Source organism: Styela clava, chromosome 14, assembly GCF_964204865.1.
Source record: "Styela clava chromosome 14, kaStyClav1.hap1.2, whole genome shotgun sequence".
In the NCBI taxonomy this organism is placed as follows: domain Eukaryota; kingdom Metazoa; phylum Chordata; class Ascidiacea; order Stolidobranchia; family Styelidae; genus Styela; species Styela clava.
The window spans coordinates 17,614,427-17,637,032 of NC_135263.1; the positions used below are offsets into that span (position 1 = coordinate 17,614,427).

Here is a 22,606-nt window from a genome sequence, read left to right on the forward strand (position 1 = left end):
TTTAAGATACCGGGAAAAACAGACATACATCTTTTTAAAAATGCCATCGATGTTATTTATTCATTAATTTCATTTTACTACGTCTTCCTTCCAGCATTATTTGTAATTGATTGAGTGACAGCGATTGTACCTTCTTGACGCATGATTTTGTTGTTTTATTAACGTTCTACAACTTTTAGCAAAGCTTATGCATTTCAGATATATATTACTTGTGTTCGGGACAATTTGGCCATGATCATGTTGCTATGGTTACATGAAGCTCTTAATATATACATGTCATTTACATCAAGAATATGAATTTATATTTTATGAAGCCCTATCTGCGGACATCATTAGTTTATCAAATTTTTTTATTATATTTCATGTTAGTTCTGAAGCTCTCAAAAATATGTATTACCAAAGGTTAAGCCTTCAAATTTATACAATATTCAATTCAACAGCACTATTGTATAAATATTACTTAATATTCTGTTTATCAAAATATTCTTATCATGTATGCTGATATTGAAATGCTTAAATTACTTTCAACAAAAATCGTTAAATTAATGCGATTTTATTCTTATACATTACTTCCCGCTCATTCTTGATTCAAAATATATGTCAATAAGCCATTCTTATTCTGAAATTACTGCAAATATACAGTAAATTTGACAATTTCAAATGTGACTCGATCGTGAGAAATCAAACGACTGGTATTTTATAACTGTTAGATAGTATTATTTAAAATGAAGAATGATAAAATAATATGTCAATTTCTTGGACTTATATTAGAAAAATAACATATTAACGACTTTCAAATTGATTTAATCAACATGTAGGAACTGCAAAATCGAAAACAGTGCAATTATGTGATATGTTTAATGCTCCACTTCAATGTTTTTTAGATGTACTATTAAATTCAGTTGATTATAAACAATTTTATCAACTTTAAATTTCATACATGTCCGAAATTGGATACAGCGGAATTCATTACAGAATTGCAATAAATGACACGTCAACAGCATATCGTTTTCACATATATATGAATTGACAATCTTAAGACAGCGATGAAACACGTTTTATTACAAGACAAGAACATAATGCATCCTAATTCCCCGAATTAATTCTTTTCCAATAAACTGGTGAATAGACGGATAGATGGATGTACCATTCTATAATGATGCGTGTCTTCCGTTCTATTTACAAAATTACGAATATAATTCTGGTTAATGTGGATTAATAAGTCGTTCTATATCCTGTCTTGACAATGCTTGATGAGTATAGAACTTATTTAATTAATCTGAACTTCGAACAGACTTTGATTAGAAATACTGAATTGTATTGAATTATCTGTCTCGGTATTTTAAATACATCAAACATTTCCTGTTTAAGTCGTCGCTGTATATTGAATAATTCATTTTTAGGATATGTTGGTTTGATTTCAACAAAATACAATTGAACGAAGGAGTAATGGACACGAAGACCCAATGTCCTATAACAGTGTTCACATATGGCATAGAGAAGTGTTCCCATGAAGTAATAATTAGAAAAAAAAAGGAAAAGCCCTTTAGAGGCCCCTTTTATCTCCAAATCTTCGAATATTGAAAATTTGAAATTGATTGGGTGTTAGTTGCTAACAACAGCATTTTTTTCACAATACCAACGAAAATATCCATTTAGCAATTCGACCCATAGTTCCAGTCAGTGTCCAATAAGCAGTAAAAACCCAGTGCGTATTTATAATATGGAAATTAGTATATTCCTTGTAGTTTCCATTTTCGACTTCCCATAGACTATTCCAGACATATATTAATATTTATTAATATGGAATTGATATTTCCTTAGAAACATGTCTTGAATTCGTCACGACCTATCATATATAATCTGTTGACACATCGTTCAATGTGATTTAACATTTGTCTTATTGTCAAATTTGTCGCAAGCTGATATTTTCGAAGCTAAAATGTCAAGAGGCTTAGGAGTTTTATTGTGTAATATTTATCTAGGATGGCCACCGTTCAGTACAATTGAAAACATTTAAAAAATATATTTTTTATAATGATACAAATTGTCATGAAGTCAATCACAAAATTCGGAAAATTCCTATTTATTTTTAACTTTCGAAAATAATTACAAGAAAATTGTTTTCATAGTACCTGGCTCTTAAATTTGAATCTAATTGTGGTAAATTTTGTCGTGGAATATTAATTTACTTTGCGTAATGTATTTTATCTAGTAATTAAGCTATTTTAGTTTCGATGGATAATTGTGATGCACGTTTTCAGTGAATAATTTTTGATATTTGACGTTAAGTTAAATAATGTTATTTCGTAAGATGTCTTCGTGAATAGTACGGTATCTGTGAGACTTTAAATTTAGTAGCAACTAAAAAGTTGAAGAGTTAGCAAAAAGAGACATGTTTTGAGCGGAGAGTATAGTGAAAATGAAATGATTTTCCAAACTCAAACAGGTATAAATTTAATTTACAAAATAACGAAAAAGGTAGACACGCAAAAGTAATATTTGAAATTAAGCTTTTACCCCGAATACTTAAAACTGTTAATTTTGGCGATGCAATATTCGAACATCTCTGCTTTTGTTATTAATTGCTCAATTAATCTTTCAAACCATTGGCCCACACAAAAATTCGTCTTCCAACATTTTTTTATAAACTGGGAAAACTCGCATGACCCGATCGGACATTCTTATATTCAAAATATCTTTTAATTTGGAAATTACACAAGTTAACTCGAACAAATTGAAAACTGTCATCTATACTCTATAGAATTCAAGCTGTCGTATCTCGTGACGTTTCGTTATCACGATTTTAATTTGTCACTATTGTCAGTTATCGCCACTTTGGATGCACGTTTTGGGACTGAAAATGTTGTAATAATAACCGATGCTTCAATTTGAAAGCTAATACTTCGGTATGTCTTCAGCTGAACTGTAACAAAATTAATGTCGATATAAATCAATGATTTATCCGTGTGTCTATTTCTTCTGTTATTTCCAGAATTTGGATTTATATTTGCGACGTCATAGAAAAGGGTCAAGTAAGAGTATCTATAGTTGTTGATAATTTATATGCTTTGTATTGAAATGTAAATACCACGCGTGAAGAGAAGATAGAGACAGACACTTTGAAAGTAGACTTTATATTGGATGGGGCCTATCGTCCGGCCCATACTACATATATCAGAGTATATCAGGCCTAGAATAGTTTTAACTAGTTATTCTTATCAGATGCATGTATTCTATGCTGGAGAAGCAGCCTACAACGACGAAGAGTCCAGCCGTCCTCGTGCACGTAATTATCCCTTACGGAATTCGAACTTGCCAACCCGTGCATGGGTGCAACGCGATACGTCCTAGACTCTAGAGCAGGGGTGGGCAAGGTTTTTCGACCAGGTGCCGAAAATGTTGCCCACTTATACTGGCGGGCCATATAAGTGCCACGTAAAAAGTTACATTTTATGAACAATATTTAAAGTGTTACAAAAGCAAAAGTTGAAAACAATAAGCCTCGTGCCAAAACTAAATTGAATCGCAATCTCAACAAATTCCTCAAACTATTTTTTATGTAAAACATCAATTTTGATTTAGTTTGGGTATGGCAGCCTCAGGCGGGCCTGATTGAATCACCCAACGGGCCAGATTTGACCCGCGGGCCGTAGTTTGCCCATGTATACTCTACCAGAGCCTTGTTATGAACCTTGTAAGTTGTGATCCTTGTATATAATAGTATAATATATTAGCGTGTAATCATCATTTCCGTGTATTGAGGAAGGAATACAATGAAGTTGATAACATAAAAACACGTACTTGTGAGAACGAAAACGAAACCGGAGCAGTTAAGAACGGTCTGTGTCATCATTAGAATTTTAATTATAAAACGGGTTTACCATGTAAAATTATAAAATACTTTAGGTTTTTTAATAGTGCGAACAGCGAACGAAGCCATGTTCAACCTTGTATTCTGTCATGTACATACATAATCTACTCAAAACTATTGATTTTATGTCGATAGCATAAGGGTTATGAGTCTGCCGTTTTTGGCCATTTCAAAGTCCTAAGCACTGTTGAATACCGGAAATTTCAGTTTGGTTTGTGTTAAACTGTTGTTATATTTTATTACAATGTGATTTACATCCATTTTGTTTTACTGAACTTGGATCGGAAAGCCGGAAACGAAAAAAGGTGCAAATCGTCATCATATCGCTTTTGAACTGTGGTACGTAAAACATAAAACTGTTTTTTCTAATCTCAGCATTGGAGAGATTAGCCTCAATTTATGGCGATTAGCTCTATTACCATCATTATCTGACAGCTTGCTTGTAAAAATCGCAAGCAAAAACACAAATGCGCAAATCAAATTTCGCCGTCGCAATCAACACACTCACTCACTCACTCACTCACTCACTCACTCACTCACTCACAGAGAGTGAGTGATTTGTTGATCTTGGCATGTGGAATGCGGGATGGTGTGACCAGAATCTCTTCCTCATCGCCTTCTCACGAGTGAACCAACCCATATGAAACAGGAACATATCATTTTCTTATCCTCTGCAAGACTAGGATGGATTTATAAAGGTTATTTCGGAGGGAAAACGGTACGGACTATTATATATTAACTGCCAATTTTCTTATTTTCAACACTGACCAACACGGCGTTTTGTTATTGGGAGTACGTTGCAGAAAAACCACCCGTATGCGATAAAATCTGTTTTGCAGCCACGTACCAGGAAAAACCGTAGTAAAGAAATTTAATCTACTGTGATATGGCGTTTTTAAACCTAAAAGGGGCGGGTGCTGGACTCATGGGAATACACGGTGCAAGCATCACTCGTTTCGTGTGAAACATGGCGACGCTCGACCGCCAACACGATAGCACATGCGATTATTGACGATTCAACATTAAAAAACGACGAAAATGCGATTAGGTGTGAGAGAGAAATTTTATGCGAGCAAGAGAGCATGGGAGATAATTTGACCTCGTTTAGTACGGACGTTAGTACTTTTGTGAAATTGACAGCATCTGACCTTGCATAGATAAACGATCATATTGCTGTAATTTTCCTGCGTTTGTTGTGTATCTAAATGCGAAGGGAAGTGAAAAGAAATTTGAGTATTACTTATCCTTCTTCTATGCTTTTGTACCGGTGGATCCGTAAGCATATAATGCAAGGATGCTGTAGCAAGCGTGAAGATAACTATCCTAAGTGATTCAAGAGTCTTGTTGCACACTAACACAAATATATTTCTGTAACGTTTCGTCAGAAATCTATTTTTTACAGGAATGTTACAGAAATATATTTGTGTTAGTATGCAGAAAGACTCTTGAATCACTTAGATTTTATAGTTTAGAAAAATTTGCCTACTATACTAACGATAATTAAAACTGCTTGATAGACTAATTGTTGAAGATCGATAGTATTAGTTTGTGCGTAGACGTGACCGCCTTCTAGGGTTTTATTGTGAACGTATTAGACTTTATTTTATTTCGAATTCTTCGCTGGATTCAGAGTACTAAATTGCGTTCAAAATCAGAGTTATTATCGACCGTCTTGTTGCACACCAAGCCTGTTTCTAAGCTGATATATCACTGCATATTAATTTGAAGCATTAAAGTGAGACACGAGAAGCGATAAATCATTATCCGCAGGGTAACCCGAAACAAAACACATACATTTCGGAACTTCCGTAATGTGTTTAGGGTTAGGCCATCATTTTATTCCGATTTTCCTTATTTTAGTTCTATTACGAGTTCGGGGACTGTTTGTGTTAGCCAAGTGAATATACCCCCTGCCCATAGGTTTCAGTCTCTTAACACAACTTGATGTAAAGTAGGCGAACAAAATTAGTTACCTACATATTGGTACACACACTTCTGGAGCGCCTAAATTTCTCATGTTTCAGTAATTTAGAGCACAAAAGTTATGTTTTCTGTGTAATATGTTCCAAATGGGGTGAGTAGCATTGTATGACGTTCATAATATTGTGTATCGTAAGGGTCTAATCCACGAATTAACGAAGCGAATTTACATTTTTCAAATAACATTTTTTAGCTCAATTTATACTCAGTACCGAACTTTCTTTCAATGTAAATGTGTCAAATATTATCTCATGCTATAAATTGCCACGTCAATACTCAAAGAGCCGTGTTAGCTATTTCCTCTCTCGATGATTGACGGTAATTGTATCAGCCCACTTGATTTCTGTTTTGCCAACATTCGTGTATTTGAGTTTCCGGTTTCAGAGGAAACGTGCTACCTGATTTTATAATATTTGAAGAGAATGTGGTAACAGTAAAATCATATATAGAGTATTTAATTTAGTGGGACAACTTGATGAATATTTCGATTTTCTGGTAAATTTGTTTTCTGGAGATGTTATTTGATTAAATAATAAGTTATAATCATGAAAAAAGTATAAATAAGATTTCCAGTTGTGATTTTGTGTGAAGTAAGTCAAATTATAATATTTTGTTAAATATTCCCCGATAACTGGCAAATGACATAAATTTAAATCTATCTAACTCACAAATATTCGGGATAAAATGGGAGAACCCTAAAATACGACGTTTTTTAGACGGGGGAATTTTTGGTCATGGTTGGAAATTGGTCGAAAAAACAAATATTTCGGTTATGATGGCTTATAATTTTATAAAAGTCAATCGTTGTTGGCAAAATTTTGTGACCAGAATAGAATAGTGTTGTGATTCAATACGCATACCTACCTATATATATAATATATAATAAAAGGTGTATTAATAATCGCGCATCCAAGTAATCTATGCGTTTATTAACAATGTAAATGTACAATAATAATACATAGGTGATCACATTTCGAAACGTAGGAAACGGTATTTCCTAAATGTTAATACTTGTTCCCGTTCGTTAATAACGTATTGTCCTATTCTATTATCTCTTCAAGAATTATTTTTCAAAATGTAATTGCGATTAAATCATTTGTCGATTTACTGTGAATGAATTACTAATGATAAAAAGGTGTGGATGATTTAGTTTTAGCTATACATCAATGGCGCATCTATGATTCGCGTTTACAGAAATCCCAACCCTAGTTATACCTGCAGAGGTGCATATTTAGGTGCATATATCACTTGAAAGCTGATGACTTTGTTATGTGCTAACTATACTAACTCGCATGGGAAACGTAGACTGTTCTGAAGTACAGTCGTAGTCCGTCAATCAACTGCAAATATAGAAATTCTGACCTAAAAATATCCGTGTCTGGACATGTCACTAAATTGATGGTTTTATACAGTGACGCGTCTCCGATAGCTAATTGAGAAGATGGATGTAGCCGATGTATTATAACTTGTGAAGCATTTGTCATTCTATATTTTCATCGTGTTGTACAGCTGTAACCGGTCAAACTTTACCCGATTTGTGATATTGTTCAATTGCGTTATTTTCAATTCAAATGCACTACGTCGGGACATCTTTGCCTGTATAAATAGACGGAAGCCGTGGCGTTTGCTAGTTTGAAGCTCTCCATTGTATCGAAAAACTGCTGTTTGCTCTATAATCGACTCATTAATCATCTTTCCTTCCGAAAGATCTCGCGTAACAAGCAAGCAGATGCGCACTTAGCGGCATTTGTTAGCCTGTAAATCAATATACATTGTTGTTACACTTGGCCATGGATAGAACGGGATTGAGGATTTATTATTCTACACGAATATCGTTGAACTTATTGGCAATATGTTGTAACTATCACATTACAAGAGTCGGTAAATGCATCCGACTTTTTTGTTTTTTTGTCGATTCGTACCCCGCTGCACGGTGTATATATGTACGAAAGTCATTTGCAGATGCTTTTCCGAAACTTTGATAATATATCCAATTTTAACAATGTTGTATTTATCTATTAACTAACAAGAAAAAAATGGAGTACTGTATTGAAAATATACTTTCCCATAGCGGCTCCCCCTTAATCGAAGCGGCGATAAGTCAATCAATATATTGACGAATTCATCTAACGACATTTACATTATCAAACGGGATTAGCTTCTTATTTATATAATTGACATTGTGTTACAGACAAAAATTTACAAATCGCAATATTTATCTAATTTATATTTTCTAATAACAGATTAAATATTAATATATATTAAGTTTTATTCGATAATATTATTCCAGCTGCTGCAATGCAACATGCTAATCAATTGCATCTTATGGAGGCAATGATGCAACGACAAAGACAAATCTACGAAGAATGTACCGACAACCAAAATAATAATTGGATGAAAATGCAGGTAGGCTGTATGTCACTCGATTTCCAAATTGGTTATCTAAGATAAAAAGATGTTTCTGTGTTTATATTGGTATGCCATAATAGGATTTTGGGTTCAGTTTAATTCGTTTCCGAATAATATAGTGTGAATAAGAATAATGACAGTTTTTTCATCGTAAAATGTGACAAAATTTTAATGTCAATTATCCCTATATTAAAAAAACACTATTTCGAATAGCAATAATTTTGAATTTCCATTCAAACTCAAATTACTTTAGTATTTCCGTTAAACTGAATATTTTTTATATAAATATTTTAATTTTTACAATTTCGACTCCTTTTCGAAGACGAAAACTATTGCATTAGCTGTAAATTCAACACTACGCCAGTTTTGCCTGCTTTTAGAATCAAAAATTTTGTTTTAAGTATCGTTCTGCTACAAGTGGAAATGCTTTTCTCCATTGCTTTGTTGCGGCGATATCGTGCTATTTTGATTGTTTACGATTTGTTAATGTTTGAGGTTTATCGATCTAAAGTTCAAATTTTAAAAGCCGAAAAAGATCGCCCGCTTATATTTAGAGACACTAATTTGAGGTGTTGTCAACATGGCTGATAGTTTTTATCTTGCTAATCTTCTTGGCTGTTGTTTGGTTAGTTTTTTTATGTCAGATTTCTTTGAACACAAGTTGCCTTATTTTATACAGAATTGAATACAGAATTTTAAATACTGTTCAAATTTTTTTCAAAACTTACGCGAATTTAAATGTAATTATCAAAGTCATTACCGCCAAATCTACCAAAATTATGAAAGCTATTTCTGCGGCTCTGATCGGTCACTCTAACATTACACAAAATTCTATAAAAGGTTGAAATTTACCTTAACTTAATTTGGCATAACCAGATAATTTGAAGTTAATTTCACGCGTTTTAGGTTAATTTTGCAGTCTATGGACTATATCACCTGGTTATGATTTTATCTGAATTCGTTGTATATTTTCATTGTGGCTAGGACGACAAATTCTCAATTCCGTTTTACTTTTCAAAATATTTCTTGTAATACCAGTGTGCTTTCGGTTTGATTTTTGAATATAACCCGTAGTCCATATAGTATTTCGTGGAGTTCTTTTGTCAAGAAAATACACTTTTCAGGGAAATTGCTCAATGTGCAATTGAATATTGATATATGTCAAATATTGTGATATATCATTTATGAATATTTCATAGCAATTTATTGAATTAAAATTTCATCCATCAGTGGCAAAGAGCGATTTATCTCAAGTGGTATCTCGAGATATATTTTAGACCAAATAAAAAGCGTCCAATCCAAATACGTCCGGGTTGAGATAGGGCGCAAAATAACAATCAGGAAGTTTTAGATCTATTAATCATAATTTAACTTGTAATTTCAGCGAAATGACAATAATTGCTTGAGTAAAAGCAAAGCAAAAAGGTATCGTTGGTGCGTGCAGAAAAATCAAGAAAAAGATTCAATTTCTACAGCAAGCCCCAATACCAGTAGAAGTTCTCATCAAAATCAACAAACAACAACTAAAACGGCAACAACGTCCACTGTACCAACGAGATCTTCAGCTAACGATTATCAAAACCATCAACAAAATTCCAATTCTTCGTCGAATGTGAAGAAAGTACAAACGAAACGACAACCAAATCCTATGCAAGTATGTCCAGCACTTTTCCTACACCATTTACTTTCTGAATATTTCAAAACTTGGTTATTGTTTCGTCAACTGAAATTCTACGTTACATAACTGTCCACAGACGTTGTAGTTTTTTAACATACTAATTCTGTTGAGTTTGCGTCTTATGGCGTTTTCCTGAAGTCTAAATCCGGTCTAAATGTTAGCAACCGCATACATAAAACGCTGTAAACGCAAAATTAAAAAAAAAACTCATAGGAAATCCATGCGTTCAAGTCAATGATTGTTTAAAGCTTTCTTCGGATGGAGAGTTCAAATGGGTTTTACAATGAGGTCACGGTAGAGAGTTGTGTCGAACTTTAAAATGTTTGCACCACTCTTTTAAAATATCCGTAAATACGTTTTTGGTGAAATCTGTTGCGCCGCGTTCACTTTCCTTATTTTTGAAGCACTGCCCTAGAAATTACATTTGATTGGATTGAAATGAGTTAACCTGCCTGTCCATATTTCTAAATTTGCCCAAATGATTTACAATCAAATTATAAAACACATGATACTACACGTTTCTCGAATTTTCAAAATCTCGAAAATAATTCCTTTTATTCACTGTTATTAATGGTGATAGAGACAAGCTTATTGTAAGCATGAGACAGGCAATTTTTCGTTGTTATTTCTGATAGTTTGGTAATGTTATTTTCCCCAATTCAGAATCTTGTTCTTGTCACTTTCTCTTCCACGCAATCTCGACTGCTTGTTTATTTTACATTCTTGTTTCATAAATAATTTAAAACGATCCACAATTTTATTTTATATATCAGTTTGAATGATAAACTACTATTGCTGCCAGCCTGGCGTCGTAACGACACGTCAATTGTCAAAGTCCCCGACATGATTTCCTTTGTTGCTCCTCACTCACTTTATTAACTTGTCACGCAAAATATAAAAAAAAATTTATGGTTGAAATTTTTGGTCAAATTCAAAAGAATTTTCGAGTTAAATGAATATCCAAATGTCTTGCTTTTAATATCTTTCAATTGCTGGTAAAATAAGGAATTTTTACTGTTTTTTTTTTAAATTGATAAAATGTCGAACAATCACAATTTTAAAATGTTGATTTGCGTGTTATTAGAGTGGATGATTTTTTTTAAATGAATACTATCGCAAATGAAGGTGCATAATTCTAAATTTTTATTTTATTCAAACTTAATGTTCTTTATAAAAACAAATAAATAAACTTAGTTATATTTATGTAACCATTTATAAGGCGATTAAATTTAATCTGTTGCCAAAAACGATCGTTCAGGAAACTTTTTGACCAAACTAACTAGAATTGGTAACTGTGTAGATCGTAATTAACATGAAAATTTATTCGGGCCACTACCAAATGACCTAAAATCCTGTCTGTGATACATTACATGATGAATTGCATCCAGATCTGAAAAATCCCGTCATTTAGTATATTTTACTGATCTAATACACGTTTTTGAATGATTTGCATGAAATATTACAGATTTATGGAAATAAAATGAAGTCCCGTCACCAATGACGCTGCGACATTTGTTTATTTGCGTCATCAAGGACATTTTTCATGTCGGTGTTGTAATTCAAGTAAAACTGTCATCGTTACAAACATCTTTGACACGTTTTATTTATTAAAAAATATAGAACAGCTCTTGGCCTATCAGTGATCGCCTGTTACTTGTCTTATAGACGAGAAGTATATTTTATTTGTAACTGAGTTAACGTGGCCTTTGAGTAAATACTCAAAAAATATTAGAGTGAACAATTAAAAAGACGAATTTTTTTTAATTTTTTACAGCCCACCCAATTCATTCTAAATACAATATTAGTTTGCCTCTAAATGTTTTAATTTAAAAAGTAACATTTATCAATTTGATATTTTAATCTATTTCAAAAGTTTCCAAAAAATTAATTCACACATAATATCCGTGTTTTAATTTCCATCATAATATTTATTAAATTGACAAAATCGAATTTTCTTCAAATGTTCGTTATTGCTTCATTATTTGATTGATATCCGCCCGTCGACACCAATTTTAAAAGAATGAACTCTAATTAGATGTCTGTAAGGTTGAAAATTTATGTTTTCCCTTGTCTGGTCGAATATAATTTACTGTTGGATACTCACACCTCGTGTTATGTTGATTTTATTTTGGTTTTCTCTGTCATCATTTTATTGCATATTCATTTTAAATATGACAATTCAAATCTATTTTAAGTAAATTTGCATAACAAAATAATCAACAATTTTTTGTTGTCAGTAATTAATTATTATAATATCAATCTTAGAGTTTTGTCAGTTCGAGGTAATAGGGTAATCATACCTTTCTGGTCACGCAAAAAACTTGTCATTTTGAAGAAAAAGGCGCTAAATTTGAGCAGTTGAAGCGTTTTTTTTTTGATATACCAATTCAGGTATCATACATTAAATAAAGTAAAAAAATCTTAAATAAACACTGTTTAAAATAAAGCTAACCTGGTCAATATATTGAGAACTGAATTGAAATTGTAACGTGACTTTATGAACACCCTTTATTCTGTAATGGCGGTTATTGAAAGAATTCCTGTCATGTCATGCGAACTCGGCCGCACGAATTTGCAAACACAAATAGCGATTCGGAAATATCACGACAAAACAGCATCGTAAAAGAGTCCAAAATATGCCACGAAGACTATTTTCTTAACCAACGATAATCCCTTCGATTCGCATAGTTGCACCCGAGCATTATACACTTCAATCCGTCGAACGTCAATTAGACTGTAGTGGGTTGTCAATAACATTTCAAATCGTCCTGAAGGAGAACGTCGCATCGTGATATTATAGTCGAGCCGTTATAATCCTTTTTGAATTAGTATACCATGCTTGTTTATGTATAAACCTGGGATAACAGATTTTTTTGTCTTTTATCAGCTTTGGTAGTTAAGTCTCTTGACGTTTTATAGATTTTATATAAGTTGGTCGCAAAACCGTTTCATCTGTCGATTTTGTGATATTTCCCAGAATGTCTTGTTTGTTTAGAAACCTTTTATCGTACAGATGTCATGTTTGACAAGATCATTTTAATTTTCGTCCAGAAATGTTATAAGTTAGCTAGAACCAACCATGGCTGTTCAGAAGACTGTTAGATTATGTTTGTTTGATTACACACCGCCCACCACCCAGTGTGGCCAACTGATTAAAAACTGATAGATCTAAAAATAGTTTTTCACCGTCCTTGGTTTTATTTTGATTCTTGTTTTGTGGTGTGGTATAAGTAATAACAATTGTGGTTAACAATGCTTCCTTTTCTAAAATTTTTGTACGATATTTTCAATTGAGGATTGAATTTTCACAATTTTAATTTTGGTTATTTCCGTCAAATTCAGGATAAACTGTACGGTACTGTATTCACTGGAGCAAGTAAATTTCGATGCAGAGATTGTGGAAATCCATTTAATACTTTGGTTGATTTAACTGTTCATATGAGTAAAACAGGACATTATCGAGATCAGAACATCGCAGAATTCAAAAGTTTGTACTTTTATGTGTTTTGTATATGTTGTATTATTTAAAATTGCACCACTGAAAATCTGAACTCGTGGGTGCGATGGGGTGATAGGTAAGTTTTCTTAGCAATTCGAGTTCAAGCTCTGATACTAGTCCCAGGCTATCACCCACCCATGGTGTTGCAAATTGACAATGCAATATAGAAACATAGGGATTTTGGCAATTCCGTATGGCCTGTTCAGAATGGATGCTTTGATAGACTCTTGGTCGTGTAAAACACTTCCTATGAGAGAAATTTTATAACTTCCGAAAATTTTAGAATTACAATCGCATTTTCGCGTTAAATCTGTATATCGGTTCTTTGCCCGTCGACGAAGCAGTCTGAAGCATGAGTTATGCTCAACATATTTGTCATTACATTGATTTGATTGAAAAAAATATTAATTTTTACATTTTATATTGTGTATTTTCACACTTTATTATATCATTAAAATATAACGATTCGTGAAATTGCATTTGCGATATCAAAAAGAAATCGTGAGATGTTTTTAAAAATAAATGCTTATAGATATTTAATCTTAATTTCGTTATTGCAATTATGATAATGTCAATAATCTGACGCATAAAAAAATGAACGGTATATTTGATTTGACGTAAATGTATTACGCACCATTTGGCACAATTTAACCGGATGTAATTCGATGCAATTTTTTCTTTTTTGAAGGCTGTGATTGATATTTTGAGAATTGTTGTCAAAAATAAATAATGGTAAAAATTATTAAACTAAAAAACAAGGAATTACCCCGTAATTATAGTCACGATATTTCAGTTTCATTCTTGAAAGAAAGACATTTCTTAGGAACTGAATTTTTTGTATTGATTACGTCATCAGGTCAAAATGACGTCAATGGAAAATTCGCAAAACCGAAAAAACGTTCAATGATGGAAATGGAGGAAACGGAATCAGCTGAAAAAGTGTTGAAATGCTTAGGATGTGGACATTCATTCGACTCTCTACAGGTATCTAATTTTGGGTTTTGAACTAAATTCAGAATAGTAGCGACCTGCATGCCAGTGGAAGCTTCGAAAGACAGAGCATTGTTCTGAGTGTAAATGCGCCTTAAAAATATGAGTAAAAAATGAAACTTTTTGTATAAATTGTCGATGTAAGGTGATGTTTGCTGATATGCGTTTATTGTAGTTCATATTATGTTGTTGTGTTGGCGCTCCAGACGTGTGTGTACCAATATGGAGGTAACTAATTTTGTTCGCCTATTTTACATCAAGTTGTGTAAAAGGACTGAAACCTATGGGCAGGGGGTATATTCACTTGGCTAACACAGACAGGAAATAAGGAAAATCGGAATGAAATTATGGCCTAACCGTAACCCGGTACACACTATACAGGAGTACCGTTGTATTTTATTGAACTGTTATAATTTCGATTGATAATTTATTAGAAAATATAAAAAAATTCATTTGCTTTATTTGTTGCAGGATTTGACTGTTCACATGATCAAAACTAAGCATTATGAAGACGTTCCATCTCTAAGATTTTACAGCCAGAAAAATGAATTCTGTGCTTCTGCTAATGGGAGTACGCATACATCGAATGAAGAAAAGAACACACCTTTACTTACCCAGATAAATAATAACAATATATCAAACGATAGGTCGATAGGTTTACAATCAAATGGACATCGTGAAAGCCCGACACACGAACAGAATAATTATGAGCAACGGGTTTCACAATCTATGTACGGAGGTTTTTCAAATCTTGCCAATATGCAAGCTCTTGTAACTCAGAATTTGTTGACTGGTTTCCCGCCATATATGCCAATGGCGTTCCCAGGTGCCATGAATGGATATAACAACGCCACGACTGCATTTGCCGCCGCTGCCGCCAGTTTATTGTTATCAGCTCCATGGTTGATGCAGGTACCTGGGTTTGGTCCAAATATATTATCGCCGTTTTTTAATCCTGTTCCTCTTCCAGCCTCTTTGTCTTCTCATTCAAGACAAATGTCTCCGATAGCTAATATTGACAAATTAACGCCGTCTCCGGTACCAGCTTCTGCTACCCCTTCCCCCAAGGGTAGATCCACCACACCAAGTGGTCGGCATACACCAAATGATAGATACGATGAAATATCGAGATCAAAATCTCAAATACTTCGCTGCTCTCAATGTGGAAAGTCGTTTTCATCTTTACAGAAGTTGACCAATCATATGCGTGAAGCTACACACTTTCCAAATGCCACGACACCGCCCATTGAGAATTCGTCTCTTCATCATTACCGGAAATATAGCGAATCTCCTGAAAGATCTATACGAAACAATTCAACCTTTTCCAATCACTCGAATGCAAACATCACTGGACCGTCGTCATCGCCTTTAGAACATCTTGCAAAGCTAGCGTGTGGCAAGTCAACTTTGGGCCAGCTCGGTTCCGATACGTCATTACGTTCGAAAAGTCATTCCATAGTCGGTAGGCAGTTGATCAAATCTTCTCCGGACATCAGTAATCGAAAAGATTCTTCGACTAAATCTCCACAAAACATGTCGTCGCCCTCTCGTGATAAATACATAAACCCGGATGACAATTCCAAACCAACTTCTTCAGAATCTCCTAAAACTGGATTCGATTTTATTAAATCGTTAGAAACGACAATACAAAGCGCTATTAGCAAAGTAAACGAACCATCCATGTCTCCTAAGCAGAATAAAAAAAGGAAATCATCACTGAATTACAATCATCAGAATGCGAGTCAAACTGTTCAAAATTCCAGGGAATCAGAGTTTAAATTGTTCGGATCTCATTCAGAAATGATTTTCAATCAGTCGTCTCACGTTAACTCTAAGAATCGACAACTCAAGCGACCCTCTTCTGACGGAGAAGAATATCATCATAGAAATAACGGAGAAACACACTCAGCAAAGATGAAACGCTTGAATTATTCTCCACCTTTGGATCTTTCCAAAAGTGTGTGTAACGGGGCTACAGCTCCATCAAAAACAGAAAAGAAAAGCTCGAATGGTAACGAAATGGAGAGAAAATCAAAGGAAACACAAAGAAAAGAGACGTCGTCAGCAGGCGATACAACGAGCCTTGCTAAAAACCCTCTTCAATGCATAAGAGATAACATGCGAACATGGTTCGATCCGGACGTAAGAAGGCGTTCAGTACCTTCTTCTAAATCTAGTGAAATACTAGAGAAGAGTAGACACGAGGGAAAAAGTGTTGCAAGAAATCAAGACTCGAAGACAATAAGTCGTGACGAAAAGAACCCCCACAAAAAAGAAAAGACAAATCCTCTAAAAGAGATGCAAAAAATAGTGAATGCGACAGAATTGACAAGGCGTCCAGAGAGTTTGACAGAAGTTGCTTCAAAAGATCCGACTTTTCTTATAAATCGGACGAATGTCGGCCTTCAAAAACGATCTTCAGATTTACAAAACGGACTCAAATCAGTTGATGCCAAGCGTTATAAACCCGACTCTGTCTTGCTGGATTTGGTGAGACATGAGAACGATTCCCCACCAGCTGTAAATCCGTTGGCACAAATGGAACATCTCGTAAATCTTAAAATTGGCGAAAACGTATCAAATTCGAAAACATTGTCCAACTCAATATCTAAAAATTCAAATCTTGCCAAACCATATACATTATCTCCTCCACACGATGCAAACGTGGCTTGTAACGGCACAAATCCGATGTCCGCTCTGCTGAACCTTTTTAAGGAAGCAGGTAACGATGTTCTTTGTAACAAAACCGACCGAAGCGCTGATAATCACAAAATAAAGCATCGTGAACATAGAGAATCAAACTCAATATCAAAGCCACCGAAAAAGGCAAAGCGACACAGGAATCAACAACCTAAAAATAAACTGCCAACTGAAGAAAATCTTGCCACAAAAATTCATGAAAATTTATCACTTCCGGACGAAACTGCTAAACTCCGAGATAAAATGGCGGACTTTTTTCGAAGTATGATTGCGAAAGACCGTCTTGCCTCTTTCCCACAGCAGTCATCAATCAAAGAAGAACCAAAATCACCTTGTCAAGAAAATGAATATCCGGCACACATATCCGACTCCGATAAAGATGCAACACCTCACAAGTGTAAAATCGAGAATTCATGTTCCAGTGATTCAAATCTACAAGAAATTCAACTTCAAATCATTTTTGCTTCCCATTTCGATGAAAATTTAAAAGAAATTAAAATTCCAGAACAAGAAATGAAGAAATTGTCACTCACCACGGGAATATCAATAAAAACCATAAAGGTTGGTTCATAAGCCTACAACTTTATTTTGTCTGATTACATGCAAAATGTGGCAACGATCATTTGAACGCCATAGGTTTTGATGACTTTGCCACCTTATCAAACTTTTAAAAATCGATTTTGTCACCACTGGGTTAGTTTTGACAGGAGGTCATATATTAAAATTATGAATATGTTATCTTCCTTCTGAGGTCTTGTCCTGTTTGCCCCAATAAATCTGTCAAATTATATCGTCATTGACCCCCATTCGATCCCCATTCAAAAAACAATAAATTACGTTGTTTGGGATCACTATATGACCCTTGAACTTCCTGCCTGTCAGGTGTGATTGGCTCATTCTTCAACTATTACGGAAGTCTTGTCGCACGCTCCACGGGTTACGTGATTTGTATCAGTATGATTCGACATTTTTACTTGTTGGTGTTCCCTTTCAAGATTGTTTTTAAATCCAATATCTCTATTTTTGTATTCAATTTGTCAAATTTATGATATTATGAATATATTGTGTCTGTGATATGTTCTATATTTGCCCTCGACCTGTCATGTAAAGTCTATTTGTGTTTAATGACGCAATAACTGTCCATTCGTAAATCACTTCTTTCGACAAAGGGAAGGATTTGGGACAAATTCCTACTTTTAAAGCAAAGACGTTTAGCTAGCGAAGTTCGCCTACGCGGTACAGTATTAGTTATCTTTCAGACTTGTATGTATCATGTATGAGTGTCTGCTTGTGTAAATCCGTGTTCTGGGTGAACCTGTAAAACACATAGAATACATCGAATCATATCTGATTCAGTACATATAGGAGTATTGGTACGGTCCTGTCACATTTATATAGCAACATATAGCATATAGTCAATTGTTAGTCAAGAATATTAATTATGAATAGATGTCCTCAACTGTCCGTCCAAAGTCATAAAAACGTTTGTATCAAGCATTTATGAATTATATGAATTATGAATATATGAGTTGATCTGACGTCAACATCATGTGCCTTGAACATAACAAGGTAATTTGAAATTAAAAGTCATATATCACCATTTACATGCATGGCCTTCGATCATTGCACATCTTGAAGCACTTTTTATCTATGGACCGTGTGTGATACAATATCGATTTAAACCAGGGTCGGTTAAGTTCCGGAGCGACAGATTTCATGATGAATGATGTGTCTTTGCCTTTCGTCAATAAATTAATATTTTGAAAATGTCCCTTTCCCCACCGCAAGCATTTGTCATCCCTCTTATTCGTGAATTTTTAACCTCGGTAAAGTAATCTCGGGGTTAACTGTCATTTTATTCTCAACGCTGTCGCAGGAAATCAAGAGCACCCTGATAAAGTGTATAATATTTATTCAAGGGGTCCAATCAACAAGTTTCATCTCTTTACCGGAGTGCGGTGACGTCACGCGAGTCGCGGACGAGCTTTGTTTCTTTTATTACGTTGATATTTCGGTAAACGTCGAGAGATAGCTAGTGATTGATGGGCTGTCGTCTATCATACTTACGCCATGCGATTTTTATTTTCCCATCAATCGATCAAATATTAACCCATTCATATCATATGTAATACTGGATTACTCAAAAATACATGGTTAACAAAATTGTGACCTGTAAACGAGAATGTGTTATACTTTAATCTCTGCAGACTCGCAATACTTTACAGTCTTTCCTGTGGTGTGTTATGATAAAATATAATCTTCCGATACTTTTCTTATTCTCACTCCAAAACGGAATCCTTATGTTCGAATTTTGATGACCCTTTGTTGCGCTTTCTCTCAATTTTCAAAATGACGAAAGAAAATAAGTGGCACCTGGTTGTTTCAGACCACTTATAATGAATAATTTCAACGTGATAACGAAACTCTCGACCAATCGAGTATTATTTGTTCCGTCTTTCGCAGCTGTTATTCGATTAACCGCGATTTGCCAAAATAGCAACCATCCGTGAAATAATAATATTGTTACAAAATTCTTTAGTCTGTTAGAAAGTTATGAATTTCCGCCTAAAATTTGACAAAATAATAATAAACTGGTCGTGTGTAATGTGCCGTAAAATGGCCGTCTTCGCGTAGGCCATCAATCATTGAACGTCACGAGTTTTCATCAAAGGTTTTTCACGGTCGTCGCCGTCGTTTCACGTTTTAATCAATCGGCTTTGGTAATAAAGGTATCGTAGTGACCGCCTTTCATGTTTCCGGGGCGTTCTTGCTCGTAAAACACAGCCTATATACTGACACCCGTCATACTGAAGACCTCGGTGCGGTATTAAAGTTATGAAATTTGTCTAAAGCCTTATTACCTTATTATAAAACACCAGGCGGCAAAAACTTCACTGTTTATACACTTTCAAATTTGCCAACGCTGATGATAATAACTATGCGTCTGTAACTATAAACAAAAGTCCATTAAACGCCACAATTTGAATGAAAAATATCAAAGTTTTTATTTCATGTCAAAAATATTCAATTGAAACGATAATTGTCGTTAACATTTACTACTGGATTTGAGATTTTGGGCGGTTCAAGTTTAGCCGAAGTTCACCACTTTTTCGCCCAACATCAAACAAACTGGGTAGCGACGCCAAACAAAAACGATTGTCTCCCCAAAGATCCTTGCGCTTTGGGTATGGAAAGCTCGTGCAGTGTACAATAAAGATAATAAACAATGCTTTATTTGTGGCGGTGTACCATATCGACAAATTACTAAATTTTGAGAATGGTGGTATATTTTCAGACAAATCCAACCGCACTGAAGCCATTTTTGGATCTCCTTTTTATTTACCAAACTGTAAAATTTGGTTATAAAATCTTTATTCTTCGCTTTACTAGAGTTTTAATATCCCATTCTAATTTTGTTCTTCATTGAGTACGGCTGTAGATGGTTCTTGCCTTGATGGTGCCTTTCATTTATTGCTCATGCATGGTTCATATTTAATCGTGACAGAAAAATTGTAAAAAATCTAACGTTGTTTTTAACAGTATACAACTGTACCGATGAATATCTGGGAATTCTCATCCAACATCTAATGATAAGAATTTATTGTGATTAACTGGAAGGTTTTACTATTGTTATTGCACAATTATATGTGTTTATTAGATTTTTTAGTATCCAAGATCCAAGATCAAATATTGATGTATTCGTGAATTTCCATAATTATGATTAGATTACATTCATGATATTATGAACTACCATCATACACTCTCCAAATATACCCCCGGACAAGCACCGTCTTTGTCGCAACAGTGGAAATCGATAGGGTCTAGTATAGCTTACCAAATACTTTACTACCGAAAAACGACGTAAGCCTATTGCACCACACACACGAAAATAACTTGACGTCTTTTTGAGTCATCATTCAAGGCCCAACTCAAGAGGGTGTACTCAAATTTATTATTCGTATAAAGAAAAGTTTATTGATAATTATAAAGAGAATCTTTGTTATTGTCCGATGAAATTTTCCAAACCTGTGTTGGCAGACTTGATCATTTGTTATGCCTCGCCTACAACACTCGCATCGAAATCGCAATATATACCATACCGTACGTTTGATTTTGATGAAAGTCGTCCGTTGACATATTTCTTGTGATTGATTGGACATTGAAGTCCAATTAATCTCGGTTTAATAATTTGCATTTGAGATTCGCGCCACCATATAGATACTAATTTATCTTGACGTAGGTTAGGATTCGACACTTCTCGCTGGATTATGTGATTGGAAACAACATATTGTCCAATTGACAAAATCACAAATTTGTCAAGTTAACTCATTCACCAATGGATGCCATCTTATCCAGCTTTCGTTCTGTTTTTCATGCCTAAATTTTCGAAAAAAAAATTTGGGATGTACTTTGAATTTTTGAATCTTTTGTTGATTCGAGAACTTACTGGCTCTGGAAACAGCTACAAGCAAGAGACTTACTGTAATCATGAATTTAAATTTACAAATTCATTTTTGTTTTTTTGATTGCATATCAATCGATCGTTGTGACATTTCAAACATATTTTTCTTCTAGGAATGGATATCAGACATTCAAGAACAATTATCAGAGAATAGAAAATGCAGTTTTATGAGATTATCATCTGAATCTGAAGAGAGTTCAAAATACAATTGCACACATTGCAGTAATAATGACAATAACAAGACTAAATCTACCAATGATTTATCAGCAACCGACTTCCTCAAACATATATCAACACATATAAGTAAGCACAATCATATATGGTCTATGCATATTTCAATCTCTAGACCCAGTTTTTATTTTATGCCCATAGTCTATGTCTATGCACTCTGGAATATAAACTCCAAGCAAGATACATCTTTGGGCCATACCCGAAAAACCTCTCTTCATATTCAGAGTGGACAATTTTAAGTTACTTACGGCCTCGTCTATGGTCGGAGCTGAATATATTAATTTTGTTATTGGCCATTGATAAAATGATAATAATTCTAATTAGGAAATACTTGATATTTAATTTCCTTCCATTAACAAGTTATCAGTTCGTCAAATGTTAAATTTTCTTTAAGTGGGCCAAGCATGCTAGGGACTTGGTGATATCGAGAATTCCCAAGACTAAATAATAATATCCATACTGTTATAAAGCAAGTGAAATCACTTTGAATTGTCATTCATGTTAATGGTATTCTCTTTTTAGATACAGATTTGCCTGAAAATGAACAAATTGAGGAAAATTCCAACCATGTCCATCAAGATTGGAAAATGTTATATAGAGGAGCCATGCGTTTTGAGTACGTTATTTTTTTTTTATTATTTCTCATTATTTTTTTTTTCAAAGTAAAAGAGAAAGTAGAACAGTCGCCAAGGTAAATTCTTTCACATTGGGGTTAATCCCACCTAACCTAAATTAGTCTAATTCACCTTTACATGAATTTGGTTTCTTGTTTTATTTTCATTC

The 22,606-nt window shown here is 34.1% G+C and overlaps 1 protein-coding gene across 1 annotated transcript in view; it reads left to right on the plus strand.

The window, feature by feature from the left end:
* The window catches only part of LOC120341648 (uncharacterized), a 44,622-nt gene that overhangs the window by 14,627 nt on the left and 7,389 nt on the right, over positions 1-22,606 (plus strand). Inside the window, exons 4-10 of the mRNA XM_039410203.2 lie at positions 8,145-8,260; positions 9,648-9,917; positions 13,284-13,428; positions 14,297-14,424; positions 14,902-17,691; positions 21,706-21,895; positions 22,346-22,439. Coding sequence (XP_039266137.2) covers positions 8,145-8,260; positions 9,648-9,917; positions 13,284-13,428; positions 14,297-14,424; positions 14,902-17,691; positions 21,706-21,895; positions 22,346-22,439 — 3,733 coding nt within the window. The remainder of the gene's footprint in view (positions 1-8,144; positions 8,261-9,647; positions 9,918-13,283; positions 13,429-14,296; positions 14,425-14,901; positions 17,692-21,705; positions 21,896-22,345; positions 22,440-22,606) is intronic.